This window comes from Narcine bancroftii, chromosome 14, assembly GCF_036971445.1.
Source record: "Narcine bancroftii isolate sNarBan1 chromosome 14, sNarBan1.hap1, whole genome shotgun sequence".
NCBI classification, from domain to species: Eukaryota; Metazoa; Chordata; class Chondrichthyes; order Torpediniformes; family Narcinidae; genus Narcine; species Narcine bancroftii.
The window spans coordinates 26,729,926-26,750,169 of record NC_091482.1 but is presented as its reverse complement, the minus strand read 5'-3'; the positions used below and the strand labels follow the sequence as shown (position 1 = coordinate 26,750,169).

General features: G+C 37.2%; 1 protein-coding gene across 11 annotated transcripts in view; it reads right to left on the bottom strand.

Annotated features, from left to right (window-relative positions):
- Positions 1-20,244, bottom strand: part of LOC138749782 (elastin-like) — a 270,705-nt gene that overhangs the window by 74,972 nt on the left and 175,489 nt on the right. For 10 of the 11 annotated variants that reach the window (XM_069911641.1, XM_069911638.1, XM_069911640.1 and 7 more), the window contains 3 exons: positions 12,973-13,017; positions 11,066-11,101; positions 239-298 (listed from right to left, as the gene is read on the bottom strand). In XM_069911641.1, the coding sequence (XP_069767742.1) occupies positions 239-298; positions 11,066-11,101; positions 12,973-13,017 (141 nt within the window). The remainder of the gene's footprint in view (positions 1-238; positions 299-11,065; positions 11,102-12,972; positions 13,018-20,244) is intronic. The other variant, XM_069911643.1, reaches the window with a different exon arrangement.

Below are 20,244 nucleotides of genomic sequence, written 5' to 3'. Positions count from 1 at the left end.
TTATATAAGCATTTCAGTCCAAATCAGGCAAGCAGATGATCAAGTCATCTCCAGAGAAAATCACCTTTATCCGTACAACAGACTTGCATAGTAAATTGCTGAAGCTTCAGGCTCTTTAACTCTATTTAATGGCATTGAGTTAATGTGAATGACTATTGTTATAACACCTGACACAATGATGTAATGGATAGTAAAACTGACAATAACAATTACATTCAAAAGAAGAAATAAATGTTACCTGGAACTCCTCCAATTACACCCCATGGATAGCCTCCAGGTACACCTCCAAGCCCCGCACCTGGAATGTCAGCAGAGGAGAGACACAACCATTAATATATAAAACTTCTCTAGCAGGTGCTTATACTACTGATATTAAATACACAATGCACATTAACGGGCTATCCAGCCAATCACTTGCCATTGTTTGTATTCCATTGCTTCCATCCTTCCTTTTATCAACATAACTTTCTTATTCTCTTCCTTCATGCTCTTATCCAGTGTTCTCTTCTTTTAAATGATGTTTATTGCTTGTCTCAACTACTACTTTTAACAGCAGGTCCCACATTTTCACAATTCTCGCTTTGATTTCATGAGACTAATATTTTCTGTCCCTAGCTTTGTCCTTCCCTCAGTCAAAACTCTTCATAATTTTTTGCATATTTTGAAAACCTCACTTAAATACAATAACACCCACTTTCCAATAATATATTTTAGAGACCTATAAGAGAAAGGGTATGTTCAAGATTCAATTAAATTTTAATACCATTTGTAAATATGGGCTTCATATTTCACAAAATATATGATATTTATCTCCTAAATTATTTAATTTTCTCATGGAATACAACAAACTTCTGCATGCCATCTATCCATTCCCAAATCAATATCCAACTTCCAAATTATAGCAATACATTTTCTAGCTATTGCCAAGGCAATTTGAACAAATTTTACTTGATACCTATTCAGTTTTAATTTCGGTTCAATTCCTCTAACACAGAGGTTCTCAAACTACAGGGGAATCACGCTGCTCTCCATTGCAGGCAAAATCTTCGCTAGGATTCTCCTAAATAGAATAATACCTAGTGTCGCCGAAAATGTTCTCTCAGAATCACAGTGCGGCTTTTGCGCAAACAGAGGAACTACTGACATGGTCTTTGCCCTCAGACAGCTCCAAGAAAAGTGCAGAGAACAAAACAAAGGGCTCTACATCACCTTTGTTGACCTCACCAAAGCCTTCGACACCGTGAGTAGGAAAGGACTTTGGCAAATACTAGAGCGCCTCGGATGCCCCCCAAAGTTCCTCAACATGGTTATCCAACTGCACGAAAACCAAGAAAGTCGGGTCAGATACAGCAATGAGCTCTCTGAACCCTTCTCCATTAACAATGGCATGAAGCAAGGCTGTGTTCTCGCACCAACCCTCTTTTCAATCTTCTTCAGCATGATGCTGAACCAAGCCATGAAAGACCCCAACAATGAAGACGCTGTTTACATCCGGTACCGCACGGATGGCAGTCTCTTCAATCTAAGGCGCCTGCAAGCTCACACCAAGACACAAGAGCAACTTGTCCGTGAACTACTCTTTGCAGATGATGCCACTTTAGTTTCCCACTCAGAGCCAACTCTTCAGCGCTTGACGTCCTGTTTTGCGGAAACTGCCAAAATGTTTGGCCTGGAAGTCAGTCTGAAGAAAACATGGTCCTCCATCAGCCAGCTCCCCACCATGACTACCAGCCTCCCCACATCTCCATCAGGTATACAAAACTCAAAACGGTCAACCAGTTTACCTATCTCGGCTGCACCATTTCATCGGATGCAAGGATCGACAACGAGATAAGACAACAGACTCGCCAAGGCAAATAGCGCATTTGGAAGACTACACAAAAGAGTCTGGAAAAACAACCAACTGAAAAACCTCACAAAGATTAGCGTATACAGAGCCGCTGTCATACCCACGCTCCTGTTCGGCTCCGAATCATGGGTCCTCTACCGGCATCATCTACGGCTCCTAGAGCGCTTCCACCAGCGTTGTCTCCGCTCCATCCTCAACATTCATTGGAGCGACTTCATCACAAACATCGAAGTACTCGAGATGGCAGAGGCCGACAGCATCGAATTCACGCTGCTGAAGATCCAACTGCGCTGGGTAGGTCACGTCTCCAGAATGGAGGACCATCGCCTTCCTAAGATCATGTTATATGGCGAGCTCTCCACTGGCCACCGAGACAGAGGTGCACCAAAGAAGAGGTACAAGGACTGCCTAAAGAAATCTCTTGGTGCCTGCCACATGGACCACCGCCAGTGGGCTGATATCGCCTCAAACCATGCATCTTGGCGCCTCACAGTTCGGCGGGCAGTAACCTCCTTGGAAGAAGACCGCAGAGCCCACCTCACTGACAAAAAACAAAGGAGGTAAAACCCAACACCCAACCCCAACCCACCAATTTTCCCTTGCAACCGCTGCAACCGTGTCTGCCTGTCCCGCAGCGGACTTGTCAGCCACAGACGAGCCTGCAGCTGACGTGGACATTACCCCTCCATAAATCTTCGTCCGCGAAGCCAAGCCAAAGATGTGTGTGGGAAGGGAAGATTGAGAATCACTGCTCTAGACCCAATTGTTACTGAAATACTTTGCTTGAGAAAAATTGTCATTTGCCCATTTCCTTTGGAATAGTGAAATTGTGCCCATAATGAGTCAATTAGATATGAGTAGAACAGTGGTTTTCAAACTTTTTCTTTCCACCCACATACCACCTTAAGCAATCCCTTACTAATCACAGAGCATCTATGGAAAGGGTATGGCAGGAATACTTAAAGTGGTATGTGAATTGAAAGAAAAAGGTTGAGAACACTGCTCTAACATCTACCAGTAAAAAATAACATTGGATCCTGTAGGAATTTTACTCGAGTTACTCGTTCTAATAAATTATCCCAATCAAGCCAAAAAGGTTTAATTGTGGAACACTGCCAAGTCAAATGCAAAAAAGTACCAACTTCTTGTCCACATCTAAAACATAAATAGAATTTATATTATCTAACTTGTGGTGTTAAATATAACTGATGAATAAAATTATATTGAACTAACCGATATCTCACATTTATTGTACTTTTCATACTCTTGACATATCTGAATCCATCTATGTTCATCCATTTGCTTATTTAAATCTATCTCCCGTTTATGTCTTGGGAAGTACCTTGAACAGAAAGACTGCAGTTGTTTGAGAAAATAGCTCACCAGTGTATTTTTGTCTAATTAGGAAATCTATCCATGCTAGATATGCCTGATCCCAAAACTTATTGTAATATCATATAGTATCATAGCAAATATGCCACCAACCTATATTTGCTCTATCCGTGTTAACACAACCAAAATTATGTAGCTCTCATAAAAAGCACCAATGAATAGCAATACAGGTACACAATCCTTTATCCGGACATCTAAAATCTGGTAAGCTCCAAAAACCGGCATTTTATTTTCCTGGTGCTGGTACAGCGGAGAGGGAGGGGGGGTGGGTGAGAGAGAGAGAGAGAGAGAGAGACAGACAGACAGACAGAGAGAGAGAGAGAGAGAGAGAGAAAGAGAGAGAGAGAGAGAGAGAACGAGAGAGAGAGAGAGAGACAGACAGAGAGAGACAGAGAGAGAGAGAGACAGAGAGAGGGAGAGAGAGAGACAGAGAGACAGAGAGAGAGAGAGACAGACAGAGAGACAGACAGAGACAGAGAGAGAGACAGAGAGAGGGAGAGAGAGAGAGACAGAGAGACAGAGAGAGAGACAGAGACAGAGAGAGAGACAGAGAGACAGAGAGACAGAGAGAGAGAGAGAGCAGCGTGACTAGGTTGGGTGGTGGGAAGACATGGCAATGTGACTCGGGTGGGCGGGGGCTGACATGGCAGTGCGACTCGGGTGGGGAGACATAGCAGCGTGACTCGGGTTAGCGAGGGGGGAGAGAGATGGCAGCGCGACTTGGGTTGGCAAGGGGGGGTGAGAGATGGCAGCGCGACTCGGGTGAGCAAGGGGGGAGAGAGATGGCAGTGCGACTCGGGTGAGTGAGGGGAAGAGATACGCCAGCGCGACTGGAAGGAGGTGAATACGGAAGCACAGTTCGGGTGGGCTTAAATCTGGGGCAGATGGTTTTTGTTCTGAAATCCGGAAAAATCCAAAATTCAGAACACACTGTCCCCCAAGGATTCCAGATAAAGGATTGTGTACCTGTAGTATCAAAGAACAGAAACAAAAGGGCAGTCCAGATTAAATTCGTACAATACTTCAATTTTATTTACCAGATTTAATTGGAATTATTCAATAGATTTTTTTATTATGGATTTCAGTTCATCCAGTGAACATAGGACTTTAGGGAAAAAATTTCCTCTACTTGATGAGGTTTTTTTAATAAAATTTTTAACAGGCCATTTTGGTCCATGAGTCCATGCTGCCCAATTTATACCTAATTAACTGACATCCCCTGTATGTTTCAAATCGTCCGAGGAAACTGAAGTCCCCATGGAAAACCCACGCAGACGGGGGGGCGTGGCAAGATGGCGTATTGTCTAGACGTGTAATCTCGACCTCTCTGGCCAGACTTTTAAGAACCCGTTTTTAACTCTTTGTTTTCAGGTTTAATTTTTTTTTAAAAACTTAGTTTAAAGTATCAAGGAATTGTTATGGCTATTAATGGTAAAAAGATTAAACATCAAGTGCAGAAGAAACTACATTTTCGGAGCGTTGAAGATTTAGGGCCTGGGCAGTCTGCTCCAGTTTCAAGTTTGCTTTCTTTCAAGCCTAAACCACAGAGATTGCCAGTGGGAGCTGATAAAATGACTACTACTCACCAGGAGGAGGACATCGGTGGAATTACCCGTTCACAGAAGGAAGATGCATGTCCCCCTGATGTGGACCCTGATCCTGACAGCCTACCAACTTCAACGTAGTTGAACATTGCTGGAAAAACTGCTTGTTGTTGAGATGCAGCAGGAGCTGCAGTTACCTGGTTCTGCCACTATGTTAGAGAAAGCAGGACTGAGCTTTTCTGAATTACAATGTAAACAGTTAAGGGTTATCATTCAGCCTATGTTGAATGAAATGACTCAAAGGCTCAATTTGGGAATGGATACAGTTAAGATATGTTTGGAAGAAGTTTGTGAGGATTTTAAACAATTTCAGGCTGCTTTTTTGAAATTTCAACAACAAGTGGCTTCTAATACAGAAAAAGTATTGGAGGTGGAAAAATCCGTTAAAGAATTGCGAGAACGTGAGAAGGAGTTAAAGAGGAAAGTAGACTATTTGGAGAATCAAAGTAGAAGAAATAATGTGAAGATTATTGATTTGCCAGAAGGTATGGAAGAACAAGACCCTCTTCGTTTTTTTACCGAATGGATTCCACAAATATTAGGGCAGGAATTTTTCTCTGGAGGCTTGGTATTGGAAAGAGCTCATAGAGCCTTAAGAAGAAGACCTTTGCCCGGTCAGCCACCGAGACCCGTGATAATTCGATGCTTGAATTATTTGAATAGAAAAACGATACTTCGTTTAGAAGTACAAAATGCGAGACAACGACAAGCTCCATTAATGATTCAGAATAGTAGAGTTTTTTTCTACCCTGATTTGAGTCAAGAGGTTATTCAGTGTCGGCGCCGATTTAATCCAGTTAAAGAAGTTTTATGACATAAAGGCCATAAATCTACGTTTCGCTATTCGGCAGTATTGAAGGTGTTCTGTGGAGACTTTCAATCTCAGCTTTTTGAGAATGAGCGTGAGGCAATGATTTTTGCTGATTCGTTGCCAGATGTAAGAGGACAAAGTCATAGTCCATCATTGTCTCCTAAAGAAAAATCTGGTTGCTCTGGAAATGGAAGAAATGGTAGAAATGGTAGAAATGGAAGAAATGGGAATGGAAAGAATCCAACTTCTCTTGAAATGGAGTCACTGAGTCTGCAATCTCTTGGATGAATAGAAGAACCTTTTTAGTTTTACTTTCTTTTTATGTCATTATGATATCTTGTTGTTAGTTTTTGTTTGGCTGGGGAGGGAGAGATTTGCTCTATGTTCTATTAGTCATCAGCCACAGGTGGGTGATCCACACCCAAGTTTTGTTTAGGGATTACTACCTTTTGGTAGTTTTTTTTGGGGGGGGGCGGGTTTCTTTCTTTTTATTTTTTTTAATTTTCTTTTTTTTAAGACTTTAATTTGTAGTTTCTTTTTCTCCTATTGGAGGGCCTATTTACATTGATCTGAGTTTTTAAATATTGATATTATTAGTTCCTAGTTATATTAGAAGGTATGTCAAAGTTGAAGTTTGCTACTTTTAATGTTCGAGGTTTAAATAGTACGATTAAGCGTAAACGTATTTTGGCGTATATTAAGAAAATGAAAATTGATGTCGCTTTTTTTACAAGAAATACATTTGAATGTCAAAGAAAGTATGAAATTGAAAAGGGATTTGGTAGGACATGTATATTCTTCTTCATTTAATTCCAGGGCGAAAGGTGTAGCAATTTTGATACATAAGAATTTATCTTTTGAATTACAATCAATGGAGGAAAAGGTAGGTTGTATTCTTAAATTAAACTGTTAAGATTTTTAGTGAATTTTGGACTCTACTTAATATTTATGCCCCAAATGAAGATGATGAAACATTTATTTCTGATGCATTTTTATGTCTGGGTCAGGCTAATGAGAATGTTTTAGTTGGTGGTGATTTTAACTGCGTTTTAGAACCATTATTAGATAAGTCCCCAAAGAAAGTTAAGAAATCTAAAATGGCGGTTCAGGTTCAAGCATTGATGAAAGATCTTAACTTAGTGTTGGAGACGTCTTAATCCGATATAGAAGGATTTCTCTTTTTATTCAGCTAGACACGAATCGTTTTCAAGGATTGACTTTTTTTTAAGTATCGGCACATTTACAGGGGAAAATACAACAAGCGGAATATAAAAGTAGGGTGATTTCAGATCATTCTTTGTTATATTTTACTTATACAACTTCTGAGAAAGTACAAGTGGCTTATTGTTGGAGATTTAATACAATGTTGTTAAAAATACGGAATTTATTGATTTTTTGAAATAACATATTAATCTTTTTTTGAAAGAAAATTCTAATTCTATTCAAAATAAATTTGTAGTATGGGATGCTATGAAAGCTTATCTAAGAGGACAAATAATTAGTTACACTGTTAAAATGAAAAAGAATCGATTAAATCAGAGTCTTGAATTAGAGAAATGGATTAGTGAGTTAGAAAAGGAATTTCAAAGAGACGCTACGGAAGATCAGAAAATAGAATTATCTAGGTTGAGACAGGAATATAATACTTTGCAATCTTATCAATTTAAGTGTATGATTAATAGGACTAAACAACGATATTATGAATGGGGAGAAAAAGCACATAAGGTATTGGCATGGCAATTAAAGAAAGAACAGGTTTCGAGGACTATTAATGCTATTAGACGGAATTCGCTTATTACGTATAAACCTCATGAGATTAATGATGAATTTTGTTCATTTTATAAAAAGTTATATACATCTGATGGAGAACAAGAAAATGGATCAATTGATCTTTTTTTTATCACAGTTGAACTTACCAACCTTAGGGGATGTAGATATACAGGGGTTGGAAGCACCATTTACTGACTCGGAAATTAATATGACTATGATGGAAATGCCAAACGGTAAATCGCCTGGTGATGATGGATTTTTGGTCGAATTTTATAAAATTTTTTACGATGATCTCTGTATAGTGTTTGGAGATGTACTACGTCAGGTTGGCGAACATTATGAATGACCTGAGTCTTGTTCGAGTGCTTTAATTATGGTAATTCCAAAGAAAGATAGAGATCCTTTAAAAGTATCTTCATATAGACCAATTTCGTTGTTGAATGTAGATTATAAAATTATAGCCAAAATTTTAGCGAATAGATTGGCTAAGTTTTTACCTAAGTTGATTCATATGGATCAAACAGCTTTCATAAAGAATAGATACGCCTCGGATAATATTTTACGTGTGATTAGTTTGATTAATAGATTTCAACAATCTCTAGACTATCCGATGGTGACATCTTTAGATGCCGAAAAAGCGTTTGATAGAGTTGAATAGAATTTTTTGTTTAAAGTTTTGGAGAAATTAAAGTTTGGTCCTTTTTTTATTGGTTGGATTAAGGCTTTATATGGTACACCAGTAGCTCGAGTACTGACGAATGGTTTGATTTTGGAACCATTTAAACTGACCCGATCTACTCGTCAAGGTTGTCCTTTATCACCAGCTTTATTTGCGTTAGTGATCGAACCTTTGGCTCAGTTGATAAGACAGAATACACAGATACAGGGTATGAAAGTTTTAGATGAGGAATATAAAATTAATTTATTTGCTGATGATGTATTGGTGTACCTGACAAATCCAGCTCAATCACTTTTGCATTTGAAGGAGTGTTTGATGAAATATGGACGTCTTTCTGGATATAAAGTTAATTGGGATAAAAGTAAAATATTACCAGTGAGTGAAGGAGATTATTCAGTTTATAAGAATATTCTTAATTTCAAATGGACAGATCGAATTAAGTATTTGGGTATAATTATGGATCTCCATTATCAATCTTTATATAAATTAAATTATGTTCCGTTAATGAAAAAAATTAAGACTGATTTGATTAAATGGAAAGATCTACCTATTAATTTATTGGGTAGAATAAGTACAATTAAGATGAATATCTTTCCGCATATACAATATTTATTTCAATCTGTTCCGTATTTACTTGACAATTTTTTTTTCGAGATTTGAATAAAATAGTGAGGGAGTTTTTATGGAGAGGTAAATTTTCAAGAGTAGCATTGAATAAATTAACTTGGAAATATGACCTAGGGGGATTACGGTTGCCGCATTTTTGAAATTATTATGAAGCAGCCCAATTTAAATTTATTGTTGGATTTGGAACGGCCCCCTAGTTGGGCCAAAATTAAGATGGCAAATATTTATGAATTTGAAATACATCAATTTTTGTTTAGATGGAATGTAAATTTGTTACAGCAATATAATGTGCCTATATTAAAACATTTAATGAAATTATGGATGAAGAAAAAGAAATTGATAGGTTCTAGTGGTGAATTGTCGGCTTTGACTCCATTGTATAATAATCAACTTATTCCTTTTTCAATACATAATTGGAATTTATTACACTGGAGATTAAAAGGTGTGGAAAATTTGGGAGATTGTTTTAAAGATGGTAAATTTTTATCTTTTGATCAGATTAAGGATAGTTATGGTATTGATAAGAATTCTTTGTTTCTTTATTATCAAATTCAATCTTTGGTAAAGCATGTGTTTGGTAGAGACATGATTTTACCTGAAATGACTAAATTTGAGACTTTTCTTATGAAGGTACCAGAGAAGGGATGTATCAAATTCAGTTATGTATCAAATATTACAGGATGGTATGGATAAAAAGGGTTGGGATAAATCTAAAGGTAAATGAGAAGTGGAGATTGATTTTATTTTTTCTGAGGTCAGATATTTGTTATGATACTGTAACTAGACTGATAAATGCACATTATGCAATGATTAATTATAATTTTTTACATCAATTATACTTAACACCTGAAAAACTAAAAAAATATGGTTTTCATGAATCAGATTTATGTTTTAGATGTGGTAATGCAGTTGAAACTTTTTTTCATTTTTTGGAAAAAAATTCAATTGTTTTTAGAATACCTGTATAAGATTAAAATACCTTTAGACCCGACGGTATTTTTATTGGGTAGTTTGCAGTCTTTGAAAGATTAGATAAATTTCAACTTGCTTCTGTATATTTAGCATTATCTGTAGCGAAAAAAAGGAATTGCTAGTACATGGAAGGATATGAATATGATTGATATTAATAGGTGGCATAATGAGATGAAATATTGTTTAATAATGGAAAAAATTACATATGTTTTGCGTGATAATTATAATTTTTTTTCTTCATAAGTGGTTGTTATATTCAGAATATTTACATTTTGATTTACATTGATTAGATTTTAATAAGTATGCTTCATTTTTCTTTATTTATTTTTTCTTTTTTTCATGGCTCTCCTTAGGAGAGTTGGCTGAAGGGGGGGGGGGGCGCGTTTCTCTCATTTTTTTATATATAAAATATAAAATGTAATGTTCATGTCTAGTTTATTGTTATATATGTTACTTATTACCTGTATCTTGAGCGAATAAATAAAGTTTGGAAAAAAAAGAAAACCCACGCAGACATGGGGAGAATGTACAAACTCCTTACACATAGCGCGGGATTTGAACCTCAGACCCAATCGTTGATGCTGTGAAGGTATTGTGCTAACCGCTAAGCCAACCGTGCTGCCCTAATTTCTAAATAGGTGAATGCTAATTTAAAAATGATGTAATCTTAAAAGAATCAAATAGGATCACATTGATTCTATCTAATACCAACAAAACCACAGATTTAAATAGAACAGTTAAAAATTAGTTTACTTGAATAGCAAAGTATAAAATATAAATAAATGCATTCACAATTGGTAGAGAATATAATACTTTCTATGCCATCAATTCTTGTGCACTCTTTTGATTTAATAATGATTTCCATTTCTTGGTATACATTGTTAGATGGTTTAAATATAGATGCCCCTTTGCTATCAGTGATTGAATAGCTCTTAATAGTCTATGTTCATGACTAGAATTTACACCATTTATTTCTTGCCACTTCTTGCTGTACAAAGCATTTTTAATTAAGACGAATGAAATAGAATGCCTGGATTGAACTCCCCAATCCTCTGTGTTCTCAGAAAATAGATGTTACTCTGTTCATGTAACCATAATTTCAGTCATATAGTAATTTCTCAAAGCCAAGTTCAAGGCAGGCAAATAGCAGAATGGTATTTCTTTCTATTATCATTTCAATTTTTTTTATTTTTGATAAAGACTATCTGTTGTAAGAATCTATGACTGGGACTGGTATATTCTCTAACAGATGATCAATTTAGTTGTTCAGCACATTATATATTTACATTAGATTTTATTCATTAACATTCTATACCATGATAATTTTATTCTTCCGTAAATTACAAAAATAGAAATTGTACCTCCATATTTAGCAGCTTTAGCTGCCCTGAATGCACCTGTAACATCAAAGGAACAAAGTTATATTGGAAAGGAGATAAATTACATATACAACAGGATGAATAACCTTAAGACATGAAACATGATCTCACTTTTCTCTTTAACCCCCCCCACACACTCAGTGGCCTCTCTTTCTAAGTGCCTCACCTACCTTCTGTCCAATATCCTGCTACTTTTTAGCCCCTACCCCCACCCTTCTATTCTTTTTCTTTCCTTGATATATTTGTTATTCCCACCAAAATTACCTTTTCATGGATGGAAAGTCTTTTGACAGTCAAATAATCTTATATCTGGTAGTCTCCATAAATAACTGATCAGAAAGACCAAATGGCCAAAGAGTTGGAATATTTATTTCAATGTATTACAAATTTTACAATTTTAGATGAGAATTACCAGTGTTCTTTCTTGAAATTCCACTGCTCATTTTGAGTTGACATGATTAGCGTAGTGGTTAGTGCAACATGGTTACAATGCCAGCAATCAGGACCGGGCTTCAAATCCCAGTGTCTGTAAGGAGTTTGTATGTTCTTCCTGCGTCGGTATGGGTTTTCCCTGGGAGCTCGGTATGGGTTTTCCTCCCATTGACTGAAATGTACTAGGGGTTGTAGGTTAATTGGGCGGCATGGCCTCATAGGCCAAAATGGCCTGTTATCATGCTGTATGTCTAAATTTCATTTAAAATTTAAATTTTCTGAGGAGTACTGGAGTTGGTATAAAATTATGACCTGACACATAATGTCTTTGTTTTGTTGATGACGACACCAAGATAGTTCCACCTATGTCATAAAGAAACTGAACTAAAACACACATAAACATGTTTTAAACTAAAAGTATTAAACCAAATGGAAATAATGAAAAAAATAATGTAACTATTTCTTGTAACCTACAGCTGTATGGAAAGAAAGGGTTCATGGATTCTGTACCAAGTTAAGATACAGTGGCACTAAACAAATTCCTGCTCTTTTGGAGTTCCAGTGCAGAACATAGCCAGGAAAAGGCTATCAACACTTGATAAGTTCAGATTTTTTATGTTTGTATGGGAATCTGAAAACTTAGCTACACTGAGTAATGCAGATAATGTGAATCAGAAATGCCACCATTTCCAAGGATTGGCTATGTCAAAGTTCATGGTCAATCACAATCCTGATGAAAGTTCTGACCAGAAATAATGGCCACTATTTATTACATTTTCCAATCAAAGCTGCTTGCATTCAGTCTTTTAAATGGCCATTATAGATCTGATGGATGCATATGTGATCGGAAATTGAATCAGACAATTCATTCCAGCACAATTCATTCGAGTCATGTTAGAATTTTACCATTATGTTTGAAAGTCACAAGTTAGACAATGAAACAGGTCAGATGTTGAGCAGAATCTGAAACCCCTTATTTCAATATGGAATGCAGATCAATGAGGGAAAAGGGAAATTCAATGTCTTTCTTTGAAAACAATTGCTTTAGTTTAATGCTTTTAATCATAAATGAAGTGTGCATTTAATTTTACCTTATTTTAAAATGATTTAGAGCATTGTTGTTCCCCCTCTTTTTCTATTTATCTTCCTTCACACAACCTCCTCATCCCTACCTGGGATTGCTCAGTATATCAAGATTTCATGCATTTTTAATGGACTATACTGTGATTCATTTGAAGGCATACCAAGATAACAAAGGCTTTTTCCAAAGATTTGGGGAACTGAAACTAGGTAAAAATGCACAAGCCCTTGCTTGCCATATTGGAGAGAGAGATCTGCATTACATTCTAAGCATATACCTGTAGTTTCCTGAATGCCACATTCCTTGGTTCCAAAGCCAAATTTAGTATTCAAGTCATTTCAATAAATATGAAAGAGTCTCAAAGAGTGCAAATCACCTGGAAATCCTCCATATCCTCCTCGAAATCCTCCTGGTACAGCCCCTAAAAATCCAATCCAGAGTTGCAATAATCAAATGATTAAATTATTGACATGGGGTTACTAGCTCAACTATTATCAAGCTTTTGTTTACTGTGAGAACATAAAGTGATCTAATTTTCAAAAGCATTTCATCAACTGACAGTCCATCTTTGTTAGTACAGGTGGCCCTGGCACTGAACTGGCATAATGAAAGGCAAGAGCAAACAACAGCAGGAGTCAAGTACAGGAAGAGGATGACTTACAAATTTCATTTTAAGTCCATTGCACCATTTCCTTTAATCTATATCTCATTTTCTTTCTCTAGATTTGATCTGTCATTTAATAGCTATCAAAATTAAAATAATGCCAGTGTTAACTTTGAAATAATTGATAAGTATAGCCCCTTACATCAAAAAAATGCAACTTCATTAGGTCTTCAGCTGTCTGAAGACTATTTGTAAGATTAAAATATCTTAAAATATAACTCGAGTGATTCTTATTGGTTGGAACAGGTAAACAGCAATTTTCATCCATATCTCTGTTAACTGATGGCATTAGAATTGGACTACAATATGTTGAAACTGTTGTGTATGACTAAAAAGAATTTGCAAAATTTAAATCTAATATCTTTTAATGCAATGCCAGTTTTTACTGCTGGTCATTATTGGAATGGTGAAGAACTACAGCAGAATGAAAAGGAATCAGGATATAAAAATCTAGTGGAATTATGAATGTCAAATAAGTGTTACTTCCAATTGGTAAAGGAAATAAATAAATTTATCATGAATAAATGCATTTACAACACGTACAGCATTATAAAAGGAGTATATTTAATTGCATGATTCTACAAAGACCTGAACTTGAATTGTCCTGTTGGTGTATTGTTTTCTGTTACAGTGATTGAAATTTCATTGAAAGTTCAAAAGACTGAATTTTTTCCCCCAAAAGGTGCTTTTGAAGTACATACCAATTTACTGTTTAAAGTACTGAAAGAACATTTTCAATATTTAGGAACTACAATTATGAAAAATCTTAAAAACTTATATTTCTGGCTATTGTTTGATAGGATTAAACAATCATTATCAGGTTGGTCTCCTTTATCTATTAAAATGATGGGATATATTCTTTGATTAAAATTAATATTTTACCTAAATTCTTGAATCTTTTCAAGAATTACCAAATTTTATCCCCAAATCTTTTTTTAGCTTGCTGGATTCAGCTACTTCTGCGTATATTTGGCAAAGAGAAAATAAAAGCCTGTCTTCAAAAAACTACATTAAATGGAAGATTATCTCTTCCAGATTTTAGATTATACTATTGGATAATTAATATATAGTACCTGTAATTTACTTTTATTATTACATTTGGATATATCAGTGAATTACCCTTCCTGGGTAGAAATAGAATTACAGTTTACTAAAAAAACCTCTATGTTGGCAATTTTACAATCCTTCTTATCATTTTCCTTTTCCAAATTAACAAGTTATCCATTGATGAAAATAGTTTGATAATTTTGGCTCAGTTTAATAAATTATTTGGAATTAAGGATTTTTCACTGGCTAGCCCAATTATAGATAACCATCTATTTCAACCATCTTTGTTAGATTCAGATTTCAAGGAAAGGCATAGAAAAGGATTTCAAAGTTTCAAGGATCTTTATATTCAAAATAATTTTGCTTCTTTCAAACAATTATTAACAAAATTTAACCTTTTTAATGGGCATTTATTTTAGATATTTACAAATTAGGCATTTTGTTCAGTCCAAGCTTATGGATTTTCCGTGAATCTCTAATACTAAGACTCCTGATCTGCTTTCTAACATACAATTTTATTTTCATGGTGAATTAATAGGATGTATTTATAATAATTTACTGGACTTAAATTCAGTCCTAATGACTGGGATCAAAAGAGATTGGGAAAGATACTTGAATATAACTTTTTTAGACGAATATTGGTATTCTACTCTCAGCTTAATTAATGATTCCTCATTTTGATGAAGACATTGGTTATTACATTAACAGTCAATGGTGCCCCATCCCCAAATGTTCTGGGAGATCAGGGATCTTAAATTTAGGGTAGTGCTCAGAATTCATATGTCTAAACTTAAATTATCCTGGGGGATCAGGTTCCACTGACCATTGACACCTCCACCATTGAGATAATCAAGAGTATCAAGTTCCTTGGAGTTCATTTGGTGGACTACCTTACATGGTCCCTTAACAAAGCTCCATAGCCAAGGAAGTCGAGCAGCACCTCTACTTCCTATAAAAGCTGAAGAAAATCCATCTCCCGCCCTCCATCCTCACTACATTCTACAGAAGATGTATCGAGAGCATTCTGTGCAACTGCATCACTGACTGCCTGGTTTGGAAGTTGCACCTCCTTAGACCATCATTGCAAAGATCATTGGGGGTTCTCTTCCTACCATGGAGGACATTTACAACACTTGACGCAGGCAAAAGGGAATAAACGTTGTGAAGGACTCCACACACTCCTCAAGTAAACTGTTCTCCCTTCTGCCATCTGGTAGGAGGTACTGCAGTACTCGGGCCCTTATGTTCAGATTAGTTAAGAGCTTTTTCTCCCAAGCCATCAGAGTCCTGAACTCCCAGAACATTTGGGGATGGGGTACCATGGACTGGTAATGTATAAGATTTAATTTTTTAAATGTGCTGAACTTTTATTCTAACCTATATTTATGTAAATATGCTCCGTGGTCCTGGGGAAATACTACCTCGTCTTTACCTTGCGAACATGGTAAGAATAACAAATAGCGGTGACTTGACTTTTCATCCAGACATTAATCCTTTTTCTGAGAAAATTTAAAATTTTTGAAGCCTCTCTGATTCATATGTTCTGGGAATGCCCAAATTTAGTGAGATTCTGGAAAGAGATTTTTCAAACTCTATCAACAATTTTCAAGATTAATTTGGAACCCTGTCTGTTAATTGCTCTGTTTGGTTTTTCTCACGACTCAGATGAACCTCTATCAGCATTCAAGAAAAACTCTTAGCTTTTACTACATTGATAACCAGACGAGCTATTTTATTAAGATGGAAAGGAGATGCATCCTCTACTCATACGCAGTGGCTATATGATGTAATTTCCTATTTAAGTTTAGAGAAAATCAGATATAATATTAAAGATAGAAAGTTTCAATTTACAAAGTTATGGAGCCCATTCTTAGAATTTTTTTATAATTGGAAGAGTCAATAAGTTTTATACATTCCGTTAATTCTTTGTCTGTTCTCCAGGGGTCACCAGTGATTCCACATCATTATTGATTTATTTTTCTTCTCAAAAAAAAGTAACCTTGATTAGAGGGAGGGGAATTAGATTAGTTTAGTTTTAGTCTTTTAAGTTTTTTCTTTTTTTAATCCTTATTATTTGAATATAACAGTCTAATAATGGGTCTGACCTGGTTGAATTCATTAATTTTATTACTAGATTGAGATACAAGTACCTATTAATAGATAAGCACATTTTATTACTTATTAATTTTCTCTTCCTTTGGTATGTATTTGCTTGTATACAATTGATTCATTATGTAATCATCATTTATTGTGTATGCTTATTATGTTAAACTCAATAAAATTATATAAAAAATAAATTTCACCTTATTTTACGTCCAAGATTATAATTAGATCAAAGGAAAGTCAAAAAAATTAGAGATACAACACAGTAACAGATCCTTCCAGTCCATGAACCTATGTGCCCAAATATACCCACATGACCAATTAACCTACTAAACCCATACAACTTTGGAATGTGGGAAGAAACCAGAACACCCAGAGGAAACCCATGCAGACACAGGTAGAACGTAAAAACTCCTTACAAACAGTGAAGAATTCGAATCTGGTCCTCTGGCTCTGTAGTCTTCTTCTTCTTCTTTGGCTTGGCTTCGCGGACGAAGATTTAAGGAGGGGGTAAATGTCCACGTCAGCTGCAGGCTCGTTTGTGGCTGACGAGTCTGATGCAGGACAGGCAGCGGTTGCAAGGGAAAATTGGTTGGTTGGGGTTGGGTGTTGGGTTTTTCCTCCTTTGCCTTTTGTCAGTGAGGTGGGCTCTGCGGTCTTCTTCAAAGGAGGTTGCTGCCCGCCAAACTGTGAGGCGCCAAGATGCACGGTTTGAGGCGATATCAGCCCACTGGCAGTGGTCAATGTGGCAGGCACCAAGAGATTTCTTTAGGCAGTCCTTGTACCTTTTCTTTGGTGCACCTCTGTCACGGTGGCCAGTGGAGAGCTCGCCATATAACACGATCTTGGGAAGGCGATGGTCCTCCATTCTGGAGACGTGACCCACCCAGCGCAGCTGGATCTTCAGCAGCGTGGACTCGATGCTGTCGACCTCTGCCATCTCGAGTACTTCGACGTTAGGGATGAAAGCGCTCCAATGAATGTTGAGGATGGAGCGGAGACAGCGCTGGTGGAAGCGTTCTAGGAGCCGTAGGTGGACCCATGATTCGGAGCCGAACAGGAGTGTGGATATGACAACGGCTCTGTATACGCTAATCTTTGTGAGGTTTTTCAGTTGGTTGTTTTTCCAGACTCTTTTGTGTAGTCTTCCAAAGGCGCTATTTGCCTTGGCGAGTCTATTGTCTATCTCGTTGTCGATCCTTGCATCCGATGAAATGGTGCAGCCGAGATAGGTAAACTGGTTGACCGTTTTGAGTTTTGTGTGCCCGATGGAGATGTCGGGGGGCTGGTGGTCATGGTGGGGAGCTGGGGACCTCAGTTTTCTTCAGGCTGACTTCCAGGCCAAAGATTTTGGCAGTTTCCGCAAAACAGGACGTCAAGCGCTGAAGAGCTGGCTCTGAATGGGCAACTAAAGCGGCATCGTCTGCAAAGAGTAGTTCACGGACAAATTGCTCTTGTGTCTTGGTGTGAGCTTGCAGGCGCCTCAGATTGAAGAGACTGCCATCCGTGCGGTACCGGATGTAAACAGCGTCTTCATTGTTGTAGTAGCATTGTGTTAACTACGAAATTAACACTGCCATCTTTTATTGTTGCCCTTTATTGAAGGATTCTAACTGCAACCATGTTGAGGTTGATGAGACCCTTCCTGAAGGACATCTTGCAAAATTGTTTTTCTAATTTATGAAGCTTGGCCTAGAAGTTAATTTGCTTTAAAAGTAGAATGTTAAAATAAATTTGTGTTCAGAGATAGCACAGGTTCTTACATGTTGCCATCACCTGCCATTTTATTTTCCCTATGCTCTTTACATTATGTAAACTGGGGTACCATTAAAAGAAAAACATTTCCAAAGCAATTCTTTTTTTACAAGAATTAGCAGTGAGAGAGACACACACACACTTACTGATTAAGACCTCACAGCAGAGGAGGTGAAGGCGGCACGGTTAACATAATGGGAAGCACAGTGCTATTTCTGCTCCAGCTAGCAGTGTCTGTAAGGGGTTTGTACTTTTTCCCAAAGTCTGCTTTGGCTTTCCCCTGGTACTGCAGTTTCTTCCAACTTTCCACGAACACATAGTCATAGGTTAATTGGATGTAACTGGGCAGCAGGGATTTCAATGGCTGAAATTGGCTTTTGCTGTGTTGTAAGTAAAATTTTAAAAAATTTAGATGGCTAGCAACTACTTTCTCAGAACATTTAACTCTATTAAGCTCCTGCACAAATACTGGAACTGCATAGGTGGAGCATAGGCTAAAAGGAAGCTATAAGTTGAGAGACACTTATAGTCATGCGGAAAGAAATAGAAATGTTTGTAGCATCAACACTATGTTGTCCCAAATGAATCAGAATATATGACCATCAATGGAATGTATTTTGGAGAAAGTGAGTAAAAACACACATATGATTTTTGTATTTTCAGACCCTGTAGACCAAATATATAAAAAAAACCAGGAATATGGGCAAATCCACATCAAATTTCTTAGTACCAGAAGTGCATTGTTCCAACTTTGGGGTGATACATATTTCCATGTTAACTATCATTAATTTTCCAGTAAGAGAAACCGATTTCTGCATTCATCAGGTCCACCCAGATGCCTCCTGATGACAACAACATGAAATTGTAAAGCAAGTTTACAGAACTACCTCACTGGAGGCCAGTTTTGTTCCCAGGGAGCAAGGAGCAGTTTCTGGGTGTTTGCTGGGACTGACATGGTATCTTGTGTTTTTTGGACCTCATTGTCTGGCTGATCTCATTAGAGTCCAGGTGCCAATGGAAGCATTGAAAATCCTGTCTCCTCTCAAGATGTCAGGATTAATGCTTCACCCTATGTTTTCCCAGAAAATGCCATCATTTCTGCCAGATTGCAGTAACTCTTGTCAGAATTCAACAATTAGAAATGCGCTCTTACAGCTTATCATGAGTCTCCAAAGTAAATCTGCAACATCTCACTGCTCCATTGAAAAGTCAATATAGAAGGTCATTACAATGAGGAAGAACTGTTTATATCATAAAACAAGTATAAGATTTTCAAAGCATTGGAAAAGAACTCTCATTCACTGGTAGTTCAGCCAACCATTTCAGTTCTGTGTCACACTTCCATCAAGATGTCTCTCCATGGCCTTATATACTATGTGACTTAGACCACAAATTGGAGGAAAACACATGATTTTCCATCGAGGCCCTCTCCAATCAGATGGCATTAACATTGACTTTTCTGGTTTCTGCTAACCTGCTCTCCTCTTCCCCTTCCACCTCCCCTCCCCCTTTCCAGTTCTCCTCCCTCCCTTCCCCCTCCCTTCACCTAGCTATCCCTCCTCCCCTTGATGGCTGCTGTCCCCTCCCTCCCTTCTCCACCTATCGCCTCCTGCCTTTGCAAACCACACTCTTACTCTTTTGCTCGGACGCCTGCCAATATTTTTCCATACCTTGATGAAGGACTCAAGTCTGAAACGTCGGTTATGTATTTTTACCTTTGTTATATAAAGGAGACTGTTTGACCTGCTGAGTTTATCCAGCATTGTGTGTTTTTACTTCAACCACGGTGTGCTTTTGTGTTTTACTTTTGGTGAACAAAGCATTTTTGTGAAATCTTTATTTTCCATGTAAAAGGAGATGCTGAGTAGAGAAGGGCTAAAGCAAAGCCTCATTAAAATCCAGATGACGAGATTCAGCCCTGAAATAATATGTCATTGAAATATTATGAAAGCTGAATATTTCCAAGTCTGTTTCTTTCATTGTAATAAATATTTCTGCGTTCAGGACCGCTCTGTGCCCTGCAGCATGATGGGAGTGTAGGTCTTCAAAGCATGAGGATGGAGAAGGTTGTCTACTTAC